General features: G+C 43.5%; 1 protein-coding gene and 1 pseudogene across 1 annotated transcript; one reads left to right on the top strand and one right to left on the bottom strand.

Moving 5' to 3' along the window:
• Nucleotides 1-9,242: 9,242 nt before the first annotated feature.
• LOC115826815 (coactosin-like protein) lies at nt 9,243-13,921 on the bottom strand. The gene is made up of 5 exons (XM_030790721.1): nt 13,870-13,921; nt 13,643-13,759; nt 13,218-13,300; nt 9,922-10,079; nt 9,243-9,425 (listed from the first exon to the last, which is right to left on the bottom strand). Exons 2-5 carry the CDS (start codon nt 13,717-13,719, stop codon nt 9,315-9,317), a joined length of 429 nt encoding a protein of 142 aa, XP_030646581.1. The 5' UTR covers nt 13,720-13,759; nt 13,870-13,921; the 3' UTR covers nt 9,243-9,314.
• A 1,381-nt stretch (nt 13,922-15,302) lies between these two features.
• The window catches only part of LOC115826673 (kelch-like protein 36), a 4,259-nt pseudogene continuing 312 nt past the window's right edge, over nt 15,303-19,249 (top strand).

Below are 19,249 nucleotides of genomic sequence, written 5' to 3'. Positions count from 1 at the left end.
TATTTATTAAACTAACTGGAGCTTACAAACAGGAACAAAAGATTGCTGTTTCTTTAGAGAAAAATATGATGGAGATTTGCCCCCACACTGATTTAACATATTGCTCGATTTAAATACAATCCTACAGCATGTAATTTGTCCACGACAAAGTATAAACAAAATGCACTTCCTGTACTTTTGAGAGTGCTTGCAAAGTAGCCAATTAACTTGCAATAACACTCTAGGTAGTCTACGCTGTGTCCAATTGCATGCCGTTGTAGACTCTTGTTATTGTGATTGGTTCAAATCTGAGCGACGCTAGTATTTCTTCAAGGGCATCATATCAGCATATTCCTGCGCAAAATTAAAGCACGTTCAACGTCCAACACCACTATGATGATGATGATGATGATGATATATTAGCAATAACTGCCGAAAGAACTAATACTTTGTAAGAAGAAAAAAAAGTCCATAAGAAATTTACTCTCACATCTATTTAAAATGTGTACTCCACACAGTTATGCATACACTGAAAGACCGGTTAAAATACTAGGACTATAAAACGTAGGGAAAAATGTATCTGTTGGCCTGCTGGTATAAGGTATATACAGAGAGAAATATTGCCAGGTACAACTCTGAGAGACTGGAGGGAAGAGTGAGAATGAATACAAAACTTCTTTAGGGAGAATATAGGATGGTGTAATATCCAGTTTCCCCCTGTTAATATTTATGACATCTATAAAGTTTTACTCATATTGTCACACGCAGTCAAATACGTACACAAACACTGTACGTTCAGTTCCTTTCTCTCGCCTATGAGCAAAATGATCGAAGAGAAACGAGTACATTAAAAAAAAATACTAATCCAACATCTGCAGATATTGGTAAAACTGTGGAAAAATAAATCTTTATTAACGGCAATGAAGTTAAAAAGTAAAACACACAACTCTAATGAATATTACATAATGTACATGAATACTATAATACTAGGAATTCAATTCTAAATAATATAGTGGGCTACACAACACCATATGTTACACTGTGAATGTCCTAAAGGCGAGAAATAAACTTTAAGAAAATAACAATCCAAACCTCTCCTTCAGAATAATATTTCAGGAATAATGTGTACTGACTTTTTAAGACAGATTTTGAAAGTTAAAATATAAACACAAGTAAGTTAAAAATACTGAAGGGTCGAAAGAAAACTGATCTTCAAATTTAGTTCTTTGAATTTTCAATGCAACTCGCATCTAACCCTTTTATTCTTTTATTTGCCAGGAGAGGGCTGACACACGCAGCCAGATGGCGCTCATTAATCGCTGGGAAATGTGCAGTTCTGTCCACGCAGAAACAGCAGGGCGATGAATAACGCCTTTTAAGGGCATGAGATATCGTAGTGCGCTGGGCGTGATTTCATGTCGGCCGCAAAGCAACGACTGTCCTCTTTTGCAAACCGCGGGGAGTCTAAATACGTCAACAGCAGTGCTCGTGGTACACGCTCCGCTGCCGGGTTTTTTTCTTTCTTCTCACGTTAACACTCATCCAAAACCTTTTTTTGATTTCTTCTATTAAAAACAGTATCAAGGACCGTAATACGTGACCGCATAGGTGTAAGGTACACGAAACTACTCTTTGAAGCACTTTTAAGATTTAAACGTCATTCAACCTTCTCGCAGCGTGCAGGCCTGGCTGACTCTCTGCTCATGCTGAGGACTAAATTCTTCCCTATTGAGTGGATCGCACGAGCCAGGGCATTATTGTTCCAGCAGGAACGCATGCTAAGCAGTTGACATTTCAGAAGCACAGGTCCCCGGGGTCTTAAATTCCAGCAATGCGTTAGTGTTTACAAAATCACTAACTTGCAATGTGATCTCTATGAGACATGCGTGACATCGTTCCTTTTTCTGGGATGAATATACAGCGTCTATTATGGATGTTTTGTACTGTCTTTAGGCCTAGTGAATTGGCTCTTTCTATGTCATATGTCTGCACATTCAACAAACCAAACAAATATTAGATGTTTGACGGAGTTAGGGCTGACACGGTAAAGTAACAACAACTTTTATCAACACCAGTGTGAGAGACACAAACACTAAAAGATGCTTCTGTCTGACTGACTGTCTGTAGCCAGATAAGAAGGTGAAGTGAATGAGAGATTTAAAAAAAAAGAAAAGAGAAGAAAAAAAAAAAAAACAGTGTAGAGGTGTTTATAAGAACTTAAACAAATTGGATATGGCACCGTGTCAGGAAAGGAAGTCTCTGAGTCAAAGAGATAGAGCAAATACTTGTGGTTTTACCATAGCAACACAAGACAGTAACACATCTGTAAAGCCCTGTCACAGCCTATGCTAGCATTAATGCAAGGAAGAGAAAGCAAACGCAGATCCTCAGGTTAATTGAGTTACAACACGTGACAGTCTCTAGTGAGTCATCTGCAATCCTTGAGCAATGTTCTGTATATTGTAAATAGCCTCCTCTCTGAAAACCTCTGTTACATTACAGACCCAGATACATTGTATATGTACCAAAAGTGTATGCACAGAAAATGCACAATTCAGATCACCGCTGATCCTCTTAAATCATTTGTTCAAAACTGAAGTTTTGGGGATCTCGTTGTACTGTCGCCCTTTACCAGATTAAGAGTAATCAGCTAGGCGCTGATGACCTGGAGGTATTTTCAGGAAAAAGAAAAAAAGAAGAACATAACTGAACAGACCCGAACAGGAAGTGTAGATGAACAAAGCAACATTTCAAAACATATGGACTCAGACATTTTTTTTTTAAAGCGGAATATGAATGATATATATGACAGGCTGTTGATGCAAGTCATAATGTCTAATAATATTCAACAGAAGTGCTAAAGCTTAATTAATGAATTATAATGACTGAAGCCTGCTAATGAGATGTGTACCTAAACAGTCCTGTCTTTCCAATCCCACAGGGCAACAGCACATTTGTTCCGGCCCAGCAGCGACACACCTAACTCAGCTCATCAAGAAGTTGATTAGTGGTGATTAGTGAATGACTCGGGCACAGTATGTTTGTGAATGGGCCACACTGATACACTTCTGTTCTTCCTTAGACCTGAGCTTTAGGGGCGAGTTGTGTGTTTTCGTCAGTGTGTGTTGTAGTACGTGTTGTCATTAAAAGGTCCAGCTATGAGTGACGTGAGTAAAACATTTGGTGACTGTTACATAATCAGGTACACTGAATGAGACGGGGGGGCTGTCCGATCTGAAAGAGCAATTTGCCGTGCGTTCGTTTTTGAACATGTCTCAAACAGGTACAGACAAATGCTGAATGAAATGTACTAGCCTGCAGTTTCAACTCTGTGGCTAATATGGACTTTCTCGTGAAGGCATTCTTGGCTTGATATGTATCACTGGCAGAAACCCCTCAGTTACTGTCTCCAGCTCTATCAGTTGCAAGTTGAGGCATGAAGTGAGTCTCTCTTTCTCTCTCTCTCTCTCTCTCTCTTATCAGCACTTCTTCTTTTACTTCTGCCACCTTCTTTACTTCCCTATATGGTAAAAGTCACTGCACACTGACTATACAGGAAATGGTGAAAAGTTGAGCGCCCACACTTTAACTTGCAAACACACACATGCACACATACCCGCGCACACACACACACACACACACAATGCACGCACACACACACACACACACACACACACAATGCACGCACACACACACACACACACACACACAATGCACGCAAACCACAGCTGTGACTTGAGCCTCATTGTGTTCATTGGTGCTTGTCTGCAGAAAGAGTAATGCTGACCTCACTAGGGGGCACTCTTCATTTTTCCTGGAGTACAATCCAATATTACGAGAAGGAAATAAAAAGAAAAGAAAAAAACAGAAGTGAAAACATATAGAGCAACTAAAGAACACTCTTTAGAAATTTCACCCCACCCAGACATAGAGACACATACACACACACACACACACATACTCACACAAACACACTCTCTAGATCTGTGTTGTACTGATTGTGAGAGCATTGAGTACAGCTGATTTGGCTTTGCAGTGTGTGACTAACACATGACTACTTTGTCCTGTGTGTTTCCCAAGTGGTCTCTGTCTTTTCAGAAACATGTCTTTAGTCAGCGGATGTACACCACATGGTCCATGCTTTCTGCTGTAACTCTATATCTGACTGATGTCATGGGCTTACGTTTGATATTTGCCTTGCCTCATTTGGGTGTTCCAAAGTAAAGTCAAATTTGCTTTGATAGATTACTGTGACATTGGCAGGGTTGCATAAAGCACAGGATATGTTGGTAACGCTTGGTTACACCTCAAAAATGCTCGCAGAATTACGAAGAAGTAGAAATTAAAAGAAAAAAAAGAGGAAGAACGGGAGAGGGCGGTGCAGGGTGACGAAAGTGTGGCTGAGCCACTGCTGTTAGATTATACTGAACTGTGAAAAAGTATTACATTTAACAGTGCCAGACTCTCCCCGTTCTTACCTGCAGTCAGTCTGAAGGGCTGCTATCAGAGCATTTCTCCAGTTCACAAAGGGTTTTATTCATCAGAGTGAGTGTGTCCATTTTAAACAGTCTGTGAGCTTCCAGTGATTTATAACTGTGTCATAGAGCCTGTTCCCTAATGATTCACAATGTAATTACACAGCTCTCCTCGCAAGCTAAGAACAACCCACCCCCCCCCCCCCCCCCCCACTCCCCGAGATTGTGAGAGTTGACCTTATAAGGTGACCTTCACATCTGACCTTTTGCAGCGGGGTCATGTTTTAAGTCTTATTAGAAGCTACATGCAGATGATCAATAAATAAACAGCTGTTTTACTGTGGCCATTGATCCGTACATAAAATAATTAAATGTGAATTCTCCAATGGGATGGCAATGTAAAGGCGTGTGTGTGTTAGAGTGAGGAGAGAGAGAGAGAGAGAGAGAGAGAGAGAGTGAGAGAGAGAGAGAGAGAGAGAGAGGGAAAGGAAAAGAGCAAACACAGGCTTATTACTGATATCCAGAGACTTGCCACGACATAAGCATTAGCTTACAAGCCACCATGATTCAGAGTGATATCACACATTTGTTTAATTTGTTTCGACTCCTTATTCACACACACACACACAAAAAGGTGAGACAGGAACTCAAGGACAAGATTAAACAAGTATTTCTTATCCCTATCTCACGGGGGCGAAGAGAGACCTGTAATGAGCGCTAAACTGATTTCATTTCAGGCCCCAGTGAACATTATACTGATATGTGACATATTACGGCTATTAGCTGTGAGGTATTTGAAAAAGAACCTTAACACATATTTAAACCTCTATTTCATCCTGGTCAGTGTTTCTGCTGCCCACTGCAGTCTACTGTAAGTAGGACTGCTCTGACGTGAGCTACTGATGGACATAAGTCAAGTCCGGGCAACGGAACAGCTTCTTAAGTCAATAACTTAGCGAGCTAAGACAGATAAGTACAGAGGGGAAAGAAAACCCGTCATCTACTGGTACATTCAAAGTACCATGAGTCTGTCATAGTTTGTGAGGTAATTTAAACCTGCACAAATTAATATAAGTTTTAAATGACTATAATAGACTGTAATTGACAGACGTTCACAACATCAGCTGTGAAGCAATGACAGATTGACAATAAATAAAACATTGAAAATTCACTCGTGTTAAATGAACTGTATGATTGTTTACACTGTCACACACCTGTACAATAAAACAATAAAAGCCCTTACAAGTAACTGAGCCACTGTCTCAGCTGTGAAACAGGGGCTTTTCTCTGCTCTGCTTTGCCTTGCCATTCGAGAGAGTAACAAACTTTGAAGGATAAGAATGGCACACCGGGCAGAAAAACGCTCCAGCAGGAACTACACCTATACTGTATCAGTGGCTCTTAATGGGGAGTGTTGGAGAAGGTTGTTGGAGTCTGTGTCAGGGCCCTTGCCTCCATCAGCAGGTAGGTGGTGTTGGTACTGCAGCAGTGGTGGGTGGCTGGACGAAGAGAAGATCATTAAGGCCTGTGACAATGACAGCACTGTGCCAGAGTCGGAGTGGCGGATACAGGAGCATTGAGTAGTGGCCCATTCAAACCCCCCCAATTCACACGGGCTGAAAAAGGGACCCCCCCCCTCCTCCCAAATCCTACCCCCACCCTTTTCGCCACCCTTTCTCCAACTCCAGCTCAGCCAAAACAACCTCTGTAATACACCCCCACCCCTCCGTCTCACCCCATCCCACCCCAACCCACTGCTGAAAAATTCCCTGCCTGGGAGCCCAAAAGACAGCTTGGGTTTGGTGCATTCAAAGGAGCACATGGAGAATGGAAATCTCAGTGTTTGTCCTGATGCAAATTCAGCCAGCGACAGAGAGCCGCCAAGGAGCAAAGAAACATGCGCGCACACACACACACACAGCCCCTCTGTAGTTAGGCCTGAGCTTTGCTAGAACACTTCATATTGGAAGTGTGGGGGTTGGGGGTGTGGAACCTTTGAGCACTCAGAGGGAGAATATATAGGGAGATAACTGATCCATGAGAGCAGTTTCACTTTCTCTGCCTGGGAGGCAGTTTTCAGCCCTGACTGCATTTTTTAAACATGCTGTATGAGGGATTGGTAATGGGTTTACTGTAAACAATAATGAGGCACAAGACGAATGAACAAACAAGCAAGTAAATAAATACAAGAAAAGTGATGATGGATGAGAAATAGTTAGAATAACTGACTGGATCAGTAGGAGGACAAAACATGCACATGCAGATGACTCTTCCCACTCGCAGAGGAGAGAAATGCACACACAAACACACACACACACACACACACACACAAACGCACGCATACACGGGTTGTAAAATATGCTGGTCTGGGAGTCCTGTGGAATGCAGGAAGGATCTGAAGAGAGTTTGCTGGCAGGAACTTCTTTTTGTGAATCTATGTAGACACTGGGCAGTCTGCTATAACAAAGACACACACACACTAGCACACACACACACACGCGCGCGCGCACACACACTGGGATTGAGCAGAGGGCAGGCAGGCAAGAAGTAATCTTGGCATGAGACGTGGAGCTGTCAGAACACGCACACCTACTCACACAGAGTAAACAGGGCCAGGCAGATTAGCATTAGCCTGAGAGAGAGAGAGAGAGAGAGAGAAAGAGAGAGAGAGAGAGAGAGAGAGAGAGCAAAGACGTATAGGTGAAGAACAAACGACCATGGGAGAGTGAATTGGAGGGCTCTTCTGCCACTGCGATGAGAGACACATCCAGCCCCAAAAGTCATTAATCTCATTAATACAGTCCCAACTGACACACTGCTGCACCTGCCTTCCAACACATACAACTCCCAGCAAGATTAATCACAGCAACAAACACAGACAAATGTACATATACACAACTCGTCAACGCGTGTGTACACACTTATGTACACTCGTCATGTCAAAATTTACCCCGAACAACCTGGAAGTTCTCGGTTAAGTTCTGGATTGTTTACCAGCCATGCACAGATATTATGTAGTTAATGTATGCAAGTAAAGTACGTTAATGTAAATTCTTAGCTGTCCTCCGGTGATAATCCTAAAACCAAATTATTAAGGACATGAAGTGGTCAAAGTGCATCATCAAATTATTCGAAAATTAAACTTATCTGTAAAATAAAAAAATGCATTTGAGCATAGTTGCTCTTTTAAATTGAAATGTCTTTGTTTCTTGCCATACTTTGCCTGACGCTTAACTCACTGAGTCACTCTGGCCATCAAAAAAGCCTGTGTCATAGAGGCAGCCTGAGATTGGCTTGCAGATTATAGATTATCTCATTAGGGAGTCCAGTTCACATCTGTTGGACTAAACTAAACTGTGCATAGGGAGCAGAGGGTGGGGGATGGGGGTGGGCAGAGAGGGAGAAAGAAAGAGGGGAAAACAGGAAGAGGGACAGAGAACAAGAGCAGAGGAGGGGAGAGAGAGCAACAGAAAAAAAAAGGAGGTTAGTAGACAGAGGAATAGGGTGAGCAGGGAGCATAACTGACAGACTTTGGAGCAGAGTAGCTTGGCTTGATGCTGATTGGCTGTTCCCCTGACAGTTAGTGGTGACCATGACAACCCCTGGGAGTCTCCTAAGCCCCATGGGACTGTTCAAATGTATGCAGAGAGGAGTAGTGCCAGGCGTAACAGGGGCATAACAACTAAAGGAGGGCGCAGAACAAGAGTCCTAAATAAGCGAACTTTAAATTTAGGAGCTGAAATGTTCTATAGACTTCAGTGAAACTGAATGTTACACCGGTTCCCAAGTCCAGTGACATCACAGTCATCCCCTTCATTTTCCACACGCACACAAACTCACTCTCTTGCACACACACACACGCACATGCATACACACATACATCAAAAGGAACTGCAATATTAAAAAAAAAAAAACATTTTATTTTGAAATGTTTTATTTTTGTGCCCATATTCTTTTTGACATTTTCTTTTCTTGGCTCCTTGGCCACAATGTTTTTTTTCCAGAAAAGTAACAACAGATTACACTCTTGCAACAAATAAAAATCATTATTTAAAAAGGAACAAAAATGAGATTTGTTTCAGTTGAATAAGAAGAAAAGCTACACCAGAGAAATGGCTTCTCTAGGCTTTGGGGCTGAAGAGATATCCTCCTCCTATTGGATCTGAGGACAACATACTGATCTAAATCCCACCCCTCTGTACGAAGATTAGCCAATCACAGTGTAGTGTCCGCAAACACACACACACACACACACAGACACACACATACACACACAGACACGCATGTACGCATGCACACTCCCCATGATGCCTCTCTCTCCATGGGAGATTGAGGCGGTAAACACAGTGGTCTGCATTGAGGGGTGGGACAGGGAGATGTCAACAAATAACGCTAGGCTGAGATCTGAACCTCCACTGCCTGAGGTGGGCGTGTCTTTGGACTGCAGTATCACAGTCAAATCACAGTGATGGCATGGCATATCCAATCAGGAGCCGATGAAGTATTCTTGTATCAAACTCTAATTGATCCAGTGATAATCATGGTACAAAATAAGACACCTCAGGTCAAAACAAGTCCAAACTCACAGCCATAGCTGAGATTATAATGAGATGATAAACAGTACAGCAGATAATTCAACCACAACCATACTATGGAGAGGGGCAAGGACAAGACTGTGTGTGTATGTGCGTGTGTGTGTGCGTGTGTGTGTGCACGTCTGTCTGCATGTATACATGCGCACGCATGTGTGTGTGTGTGTGTGTGTGTGTGTGTGTGTGTGTATCTGTGTGATGTCTCCCCCATCCCTCTCATTCAAACCCCCCCGACCCCTGTTTTCCTGTGTCTGTGCTCTGTGGGGCTCTACTCCGCCTGGGCGTCGTAGTTGGCTCCCCCCGCCTTCTTCAGCTCGTTGCGGAGGTATGCCTCCTCTAACTCTCGTGGATCGCTGATCATAAACTCCTTGGCAAAGTTCTGTGTGGAAAAAAAAAACCACACACACACACAACAGAAGGTAAAGATCTTGACACAACTGATATGGTAAAAAAAAATTACAGATATTTCAATGTGAAAAGAAGATGCGTGAAAGCATGCAAGAGTGCACAGAAGGGAGAGAGCGAGAGGGAGGAAGAGAGAAATAGAGAGAGAGAGAGAGAGAGAAAGAGAGAGAGAGAGGGAGAGAGAGAGAAAGAGAGAGAGAGAGGGAGAGAGAGAGAGAAATAGAGAGAGAGAGAGAGAGAGAGAGAGAGAGAGAGAGAGAGAGGGAGAGAGAGAGAGAGTCCACAGGAAAGTGAGAGATATCTGTACTTTATCAGAGCCTTGTGGTCAGGGTCAGGTAGAGAACCACATAGTGCTCATTGGGCAAGAGCATTTGCATGCTCTGTTCTAATTTGTTTGGAGGCTCTTCTGTTTTCTTACACCTGTAGCGTCAAGTCGAAGTAGTAACAATCTGTGTTACGTTCCAACCAACCTGCACGACGTCTTTGACCAGCGTCTTGTCGGTGCTGATCTTGGCCCGCTGGAGACCGCTTATGTTCTCACCGATCCAGGTGATGAGTGTGAACTTAGCCCTCTTGCTCATAGCATCCCCCGTCGTGATCCTCACAAAGCCAAACAGACGCTCGTCATCTGACAGAGAGAGAGAGAGAGAGAGAGAGAGAGCGAGAGAGAGAGAGAGAGAGAGACAGGACTTCAGAAACTGGGCTTTGAAACATAAACAGCAGAATATCTGAGAACCTATATTAATCTTTATTAATCTCTCTCTTCAGAGTTAGCTTCTAGTGTCCTGTCAGGTTTCCTCAACCCTGAGACCAATCTTGAGCATAAATTAAGTTGTACTGACAAGCAACGAAGAATGTCCAGATACCAGTACAAAGAGCTTTCTTGAGTTTACTCATCTTATGAGAAAGATTTCTTTTTAACAGGACTTTGAAAAGAAAGGCTATCACGGTTCCCTTCAAATTTTAAGTTGGAGTAGACTTTTTGTTTGTTTCTTTGTTTTTGTTTCTTTTTTTTTTTAAGTTTGACCAGATTTCCTGAGCTCTATAGCATTCCAGAGAAAGTTCATCTGGACACAATTTAGTGAAATCAAGTCCAGGCTAGCTGGCCGGGCAGACAGACAGTACATAATGTGTGAATAGAGGAGAATGCTGTGTTACTGAGGCCCTTTTCAATCATAATAAGCATGAACAGAGGCACACTAGCGTCAAATGTTTGGCTCACCACCAAACACAAACAAGGCAAAATGGAGAGAATGGAGAAGAGGGGAGGTATTCAGGTCAACAGATTGATTGAAAGTGGACAGTTCAGCCTATGAGTCTGTCTCTCTCTCTTCTCTCTCTCTCTCTCTCTCTCACACACACACACACACACACACAGAGGGCTGAGAAAGAGAGAGTGAGAAGTATATATGCCACAGTAACTCTTAGGGCATCTGCTCTCTGATGCACGATGACTGCATTGCAGTAGCTTTAGGGCTGCGTTCAGACACAAGTTCATTTCCACGTAGTCCTTGAGAAAGAAACTCTGCCAAATATCTTCACTCACCACTGAGATAACATTATTCATTGGCCTGTCTCTTCCTTTTCAACTTTTTTATTTGGTTATCTTATCCAAGACATCTCAATTCTTTCTATACGTAGAAATCTATGTCTGTCTCATGACGAAGCTTTGGAAACACATTTACATAAGCATTATTTCCCTCTATTGATTAACTTTATGAATGAACTTTGATTCCTTGCTTTGAACCTGTTTGTTTCATTCACCCGCACTACAGGGATTAACTTGAATTTCCAGGTAACAGAGGCAACTTGATCTTTGTGTGTCACATCACGTGACAGTTAGGTCAACAATACACTGTGACAGTGTTTGATTCACTAAACTACTGAATCCACATCTGCCTGTCCTGGTTCCCTGCCACTCCTCAACCCCCGCCCTTCCCCCCCCCCCACCCCCACTTTCTTTTTGTTCTTCACTGATGTGGGAGGTAAAAATCATGTACTGTTTGTTTACCAAAGCTTGTTAGACTGGCCACAGGAATTTAGCTCACTGTGAAACAAAGTCACTTTATTCACAACTCAGACCATATCTAATATTACACAGTTTCGTGTTCATTAACTGGGTTTAATATTAACAAGCTGCACAGTGGAAACTATGATATGTCAGTTTGTTATCAAGTCTGACTGAGAGTTTGAATGACAAGTAATAAATATATAACAAATTATCATAAGAATACATTGGTGTAAATGAAGAATGATATGACTCACTGGCCATTTAGACAAAGAGCCATGCTAGAAAAACTAGACACTTTTAGGAAGTAGTGTGTTCTGTGAACATAACTTTATATGGTAAGTAGTGGAGAAGTGCGATCTCTAGTAATCAACTCTGTATTCACTCTGATTGGATGAGAATATTCTTGTGGCGTTTCCCGTAAGTATAGCTTGGCTTCCTCCAATTCTACTTCCCCTGAGGGTCTGTCACAATTCTCTTCCCTCTGAGCGACTGCCCGCTCCCGTTCTAAACGCTGACTGAGCATAAATGTCGCTTTGACAACCGCACCGCCACTGTGATGATACAGCGGAAAGGAAAAAAACAAAAAACAAAAAAAAACAACGAACAGACAAACGTGATTTGGTAACTCTTCACTTCCACAAGACACTAATGTATTTTCTCCGAATCTAATTAAATCCACGTGTATTTTTAAATTATGTTTTTTTACGCCATAAACTGGTGGTCCCCTCCTTCCTCTTTGCAAGCGACTAATTTCCCAACAAGGAAGGTATGTGTTTCTGATATCAAAGAAGCCAATTCAGGTTTAATAGGTCTCGTGATCCTTGAAGCATCAGAGGTTATGTCGCTATGCGAGCCCCGAAGCGTTAAACTAAAGCAGAGTTTTCCGTGGGTATTCACTAAGCGCTCACAAGCGCAGCCACAGCGCTCTATTTGGTGAGCGAGAGCCACGCCCAGTTCTATTAAGTTGGGGATGAGAGAATGAGAGAAGGGAGAGTGACATCATTTTTCTCCTCTCATGGGGGTTACACTCCCATTTTCTGTGCCAGAGAATGAGATTTCGTAATTCGACCTGTGCTCATGTGTTTAAAACGACGCAACGTGAAACTGTACGAGAATCACACGTTGTAGTAATTATTTAACGGAAAACGGCCAGTGCTAAGAAAGGAAACTCATAAAACTTCACTAAACTAAACAGGATCATAAAAATGCCACCAATCATTTTCATCACGTGATCTGAAACTCATTTACCGAAATTTCGAGGACAGGTGCATACTTTGGTTATAGTAGGTACTTCCTGCAGTCCTTGTTATGTGCATACGGTTCAGGAAAGGGGCCGTAGCCTGTTGGAACTCCGACTAATAAACTGACTACCTATTACGGACAGAGTTGGACCAGAATAAAGCGTCACATTGGAGAGGGCGTCACAAGTAGCAAGCAAGAGTTCACGAGAAGAGACAAATCATGCAACAAGCTTCAAAATGATTTTGCTCAGTTAAATGTTGCATCCGTATGCCGACTCTGATTGGTTGCGTCTGAAGGCGCATATCTCGAATCTAGATGAAATATCAATTGTATGTCTCGTGATGAATGAGCACACAGTCAAGGAACTGACATAATTAGCGGGTTCTGGTCCAGCAAAACCGTATTACACAAGGTTTATGACACTGTAGTTCACCCAGAGCTTTCACAGAAATAAACGTAGTACATATCCGTAATTAAAGCGAATGAACCTTGCACTGTGTATGCATGGCTTACCTGTGCACAGCTTCTTGAAGTCTTCGTAATCGGCCCCCTGTCCTGCTGGCACAATCATGGAGCCGTCGTATTTGAAAGCAGCCCTTCGAACAATAGAACATAAGTGGCAGATATTAATCCAGTTGAAGACGAACAGTCAATTAACTGTGAACATTATGTAAAGCTATCTGTTGAATTGTCTGATAGACATTGTTACCAAATTACGGTAAATCAGTGGGCGCATCCGTGATTAGTAGCAACTGATAATAGCTGAATTCAGTCTATGTAACTGTTGAGATTAATTATGAATTAAAAAGTGAATGAATAGCTCCCCATTGTTCGACCCTCTTATGAAATCCTGATTTCCCAACTCTCCACTAAGCTGGAACGCAAACCCCTCAGCACTACATCTAACACCCTGATCAATGCCTGCCGCTGTTACTCACCAGTTTATGTCTGAGTTGTCGTCGCGGACCAGATTGTAAGATTCTCTGCAAGCCTCTTTATCGATTCGTGTTGCCATTTTGACGGACGCAAAGAGAATGGATAAGTAGTACTGGTGCCTGTGCAAAACGATCAAGGTTATAGAAGTAAATCAGGGAAAGACAGCAGAAAAAGCAGCAGTCTTAAATCCGAGATGAGACCTGGACAGCAGACGGACAGCGATACTGACAGAAATTCCCGCTGCAGGCAGATGAGGCTCCGCTTTCGATACAAAGAGCTGCGCTTAGCGGGACGTGTCCTCTCTCAATTGAATGGGAAGGCGGTTAGGGTATTTTCACCACTCGATTCATTTCCTATTGCGAGTTTATGGGCGTTGGTGATGTTCGTCTGTCAGGTTGCCGTTCGACTCAACCAACGTCCCATAATGCAGGACTCACCTCCTCCTATTGGCCAACTGGGGGATTCAGCCAAATTATTGCTATCCGTTTCTATTGTGGAATATTTGACTGCGTTATTGTGCCATCTTGTGGGCTGTCAACACAGCATCTTTTTTGTGTGTGTGCGCGAGAACAATGGGGTGTTATACAATATATGGATTATGGAGAATAATTAACTCAAACTAAGCAGTGAATAACAATGGAGCATTCACGGAGTGAAATGCGTGCTTTAGATATATTTGAGGGTTATTAACACGACTGCAGCCGATTTAAGGGCGCAAATTAAAACACGGTCAACGGTCAAGGAAAACATTTATAGATGAGTGGATTGAACGAATGCATTCCGTCATTTACAAATACCCTATCCTATCTAAAACAGACTTACCTCAAGCTTGGGGCCAAGTGCGGACGGAAGTGGTTCCGTCATCTCTTGAAACGCTGTCATAATGCAGCAAGTAGGCCTAAATGGGCTCTACCTGCCAATGCCTCCCATTGTATAGTGCCTCAGATCTAACCGAAGCGTTTGTTGTGATTATCTAATTTGAAAGATACTTTGAGAGAAAATACAAGAGTGTTTAGAAAAAGATCCAGGCGCAAGTGAGGGGCCAGACGTTCTTTCATGGTCATTCTTATGTTTCCTTCCCCGTCAGAATGTCCACTTTCTTTCTCTAACACACGCTTTACGAATTCGTCTAATAAAAATAAGGTAGAGCTAATGTAAACCTGGTTAGACAGTAGTTAGCAGCCAACACCACGCCTGTAACCCCCCGGCATACGGAGTCAGAGAAAATCACCTTGTGTGAAGCTTAATACAGCATAATGCACTGAGTTAATTTAGCGTGTCAGTGCTGCGACAATTCAACTATGAGTGAATTCAGATAGTGTTGTTGTGGTGAACATATTTTCTTTGTCTACGTGGACAAGGCATTGGGCTTACTATGAAATGCATGTATGGTATGGTTGCGACTGCCAGCAAGACAGAAAAAAGAGCGCAACTCGCATTCTAGTTCTAATGTGGGATAAAAAAAAAATAACACAGAGCCGTACATATTTTAATAAATTAGACTGCACTTGTGTGTTGCGCAAGGTGGCATAGAGGGTAGCACTGTTGCTTCACGGCAGGAGCAGTATCCGCCACTACTGATGGGGGCGGTAAAGCTACACATCGTGTACGTTCCAGTCCTTCAGACAAAGAAGAAGAACTATACTTCCTAGACAACATTTCGTTAACTCCATCGTTTGATTTTTCGTGCAAAGTTAAAACGGGAAACTGATGTTGACTTACAATGAAGAATGACAATGTGGTAAATGTTATCGATGTGTTTTGAAGACACGTTGTCCCTTCTGTCAGATAGCTGTACAATGCACACAGATAGGATGACTCACAATGGATGTCGATAGCTTGCTGCATAACTTAGATTCTTCAGTGTGCTTGGCTAAGTCAGCGAGAGCACACAATTTATTTGTCAGTTTAACGTCTGTACCATTGTTTTCCTGTCGCTTTACGTTTTTCTTGGCGCGTTCTTGGTGTCTGTATTCATGTCTCCTGGTCATTCTGTCATTGTCTCCTTTGCTATTAATCCAAAAGTTTTCTCACGGAAAATATCTTGTATTATTTCAGTTTAACATCATCCATTGCGTGTTAAACTAATTTCAGTTTCACTTCGGATCTAAATTAGTTCGTCCCCCTCTACTTCATACCCACCCACTTTTCCAGTGTAGTTTCAAGATGTTGAACAGCTTTTTGTGTTTTCACGTTATCAGTTAGTGATACAGGGAGATGACGCAATGGATGGTGGGAGACCAGCACGTGTTTCTCGTCCCCATAGAATAAGCGAATCTTCCAAGGTATGCCAGGACCCGCCTTTTCCCCCCGTTTTTTTCCCTTCTATTTGAATACACAAAAAGTATATCCTTTATTACCTCTCACTTACTCAGCCTCATCTCGTATGGAGTACATCTACGATTCAGGTCAATCTGCTGCTCTTGTCACAGGTGTATCGCTGGTCTGACCAGGCCAGCTGCCTTCTGCAGGGCTTGAATGAGCAGAGGCAGAGCGGTCAGCTTTGTGACGTGGTGTTGGTGGCTGATGACCAGCGGGTTCCTGCACACCGAGCTCTACTGGCTGTGTCCAGTCCATACTTCCAGGCCATGTTCACGCTGGGCATGCGTGAGGAGCGGCAGTTTGAGGTGGAGCTTGTCGGGGTGTCGTACGTGGGCGTGAAAGCTGTAGTGGACTTCCTGTACAGCGGCGAGCTACCTCTGGATGGCGGGAATATCGATTACGTGCTGGAGACGGCTCACCTGCTTCAGGTGTGGAGGATCGTGGACTTCTGTTGTCAGTATTTGGAGAACGAAGTAAGCGAGGAGAACTACCTGTACCTCCAGGAACTGGCCTTGTTGTACAGTCTGGAAAGGTTGGATAGCTTCATCGACCGTTTCATCCTGGAGCGTTTTGCCACGCTGTCTTTCACGCCCGAGTTTTTGAGGGACATGCGTCTGAGTAAGCTGAACGCTTACCTGGCGGACGAACAGGTGCAGCATGACAACGAACAGGCCCTGCTCCAGGCCACGCTCCAGTGGCTGAGCCAACGGTCCGAACGCGCTGCGTTCGCCCACCAGCTCCTCTCGCACATCCGTTTCCCCCTCATCCCGCCGGCTGACGTCCTGGAGCGGGTGCTGCCCGCCCTGCGCTCTCTGCTGCCCCCGGAGGCCGGATGCGAGGCTCTCGTCGAAGAGGCAGTGGGTTACCACGCCCACGTCAGCGCTCAGCCCTTGCTACAGACGCGGCGATCTGGGCTCCGGGGGGCGTGGAGCGCCTCCTGCTGGTCGGAGGAGAAGTGTCAGAGCGGGAGAGGAGCTTAGCGCGGAGGTGTGCTGGTTAGATGAGGAGACAGGAGCGTGGGTGGTAGAGACTCAGCTCCCAGCACAGAGGAGCCACCACTGTGTAGCGGTGCTGGGGGGTTTCATCTTCACGGCCGGGGGCAGCTCATCACGGGACAATGGTGGGGATGCTGCCAGTAACCTGCTGTATCGTTATGACCCCCGCAACAACCTGTGGGTTAAGGTAAATTACACGCTACACCACCTGCATTCACACAAGTCATTAGCCTATACAATAACATAACTGAAAAGATATATGTGCTATACCTCAACTAGAAATCAAATGAGTCATGCAACTTAAACGTTTTATGGATGGTCAGCCTATCAGAAATAATTATACCCCTTTATAAGATTATTACGTTTAACCCAATTAAAGCTCATATTATACCCTGCTGTATGCTGTCCAGCTGGTCACTTCATTTTACTTTCAAAAAATAAACTAATGAGATATAAGCCTAAATGCAACACAAACTCATTACCTATTTGTATACATGAAAATATACTCTTGTTTTTTCAGGCTAATGCTGAAATGCAAAATGCTTAATATCAATATGGTCATTGATTTGAAAAATCTTCAAACCCTAATGACTGCGGAGTTCTGCCCCCTCACTGAGTGACAGAAATATGAGAATGTTCAGAGATGTCTGTAGTCCTGCGGTTCCTGTGAGACAGTGCAGAGATATCTGTAGTCCAACGGTTCCTGTGAGAATGTGCAGAGATATCTGTGGCCCAACGGTTCCTGTGAGAGTACGCAGAAATATCTGTAATCCAGTGGTTCCTGCAAGAATGTGCAGAGATATCTATTGTCCAGTGGTTCCTGTGAGACAGTGCAGAGATATCTGTAGTCCAGCGGTTCCCGTGACAATGTGCAGAGATATCTGTGGTCCAACGGTTCCTGTGAGAGTGTGCAGAGATATCTGTAATCCAGTGGTTCCTGCAAGAATGTGCAGAGATATCTGTAGTCCAACAGTTCCTGTGAGACAGTGCAGAGTTATCTGTGGTCCACTGGTTCCTATGAGAATGTGCAGAGATATCTGTAGTCCAGCGGTTCCTGTGTTGACAGGGTGCCCCAATGAACCAGCGGCGTGTTGATTTTTACCTGGGGGCGATTGGCCAGTGTCTGGTTGCTGTGGGGGGGCGTAACGATAGTGGGGCGCTGTCGTCTGTGGAGATGTATCATCCCTCGGAGGACTACTGGACATATGTGGCGGGACTACCCAGGTCAGTCTTTTATTCGCTTTCTTTCCCAGTTCGTTTATTTTTAAATTTCGATTTTTTTTTTCTGGACTGTCACTGCTGGGTACCCTCAACTCAGGACATACTGACTGCTGTCTAGGTCTAACATAACTGATTTAGCTATTAACAACTTGTTAACTGGTTGACGAGTTGAATTACAACAGAGACTAAATTGCAGTTATGGTTTTTAACAGGTTAGGTCTCTGGAAGTCTTACTAAAGGTTTTATCTTCAGATATTGGACTTGTGGCACATCTGTAAAGCTGTTTGGCATTCTGTATATTAACCTTTCCTCATAACTGTGTCTACTTAATCTGCACATGTACTGTGAATTCTGTGTGGATATCTATGACATTTCTTTCATATTACATGTGCAGAAATTACACGTGTTTAAATAATGATGATAATAATAATAATAATAATAATAATAATAATAATAATTAAAGAAATGTAATACTGAGTCCCTTTGCAGTAGCTGCAATGTACTACTGTAGCCAGTTTTTAAATGCAGAGATATTTACTATACCTGAAGAAGACCATAGAGTTTCATAAAGGCAGTGTGGTTGCGTTCTTTACTACAGGTTCATCTTAATTTCCTGTCTTTCCTGCTCTGTAGATTTACTTATGGCCATGCTGGGACTGTACACAAAGAGGTGATCTACATTTCGGGAGGACACGATTACCAGATTGGGCCGTACCGCCGTGATGTTCTGAGTTACGACCCGAAGTACGGTGACACATGGATGGAGTGCCAAGCCATGACCCTGGCACGAGGTTGGCACTGCATGGCATCACTCCAGGACCGAATCTATGCCATTGGAGGGAGTGACGACCATGAGGAGAGCATGGAGCGCTTTGACATCCTGAGTGTGGAGGCTTTTAACCCCCAAACTAGCCAGTGGACCACTATCGCCCCCCTCTTACAGCCAAACAGCGAAGCCGGCGTGGGGTGTGGGGGGATAAAATTTATGTTTTGGGCGGGTACAGCTGGGAAAACATGAGTTTCTCTCGGGGAACGCAGGTGTTTGACCCTCAGAAGGGACAATGGGGGCGT

The sequence above is a fragment of the Chanos chanos genome, chromosome 13 (genome assembly GCF_902362185.1).
Source record: "Chanos chanos chromosome 13, fChaCha1.1, whole genome shotgun sequence".
Taxonomy (NCBI): domain Eukaryota; kingdom Metazoa; phylum Chordata; class Actinopteri; order Gonorynchiformes; family Chanidae; genus Chanos; species Chanos chanos.
The sequence above is the reverse complement of the archived record's forward strand: the minus strand, read 5'-3'. Positions and strand labels throughout refer to the sequence as shown.

Bases quoted from the DNA above. Each gene is read 5' to 3' on its own strand.
- LOC115826815 (XM_030790721.1), bottom strand. From the start codon at position 13,719: ATGGCAACACGAATCGATAAAGAGGCTTGCAGAGAATCTTACAATCTG. The intron at 13,301-13,642 runs GTGAGTAACAGC...TATTGTTCGAAG, and splicing joins GACAACTCAGACATAAACTG to GGCTGCTTTCAAATACGACG. The intron at 9,426-9,921 runs GTTGGTTGGAAC...TTTTCCACACAG, and splicing joins TGGTCAAAGACGTCGTGCAG to AACTTTGCCAAGGAGTTTAT.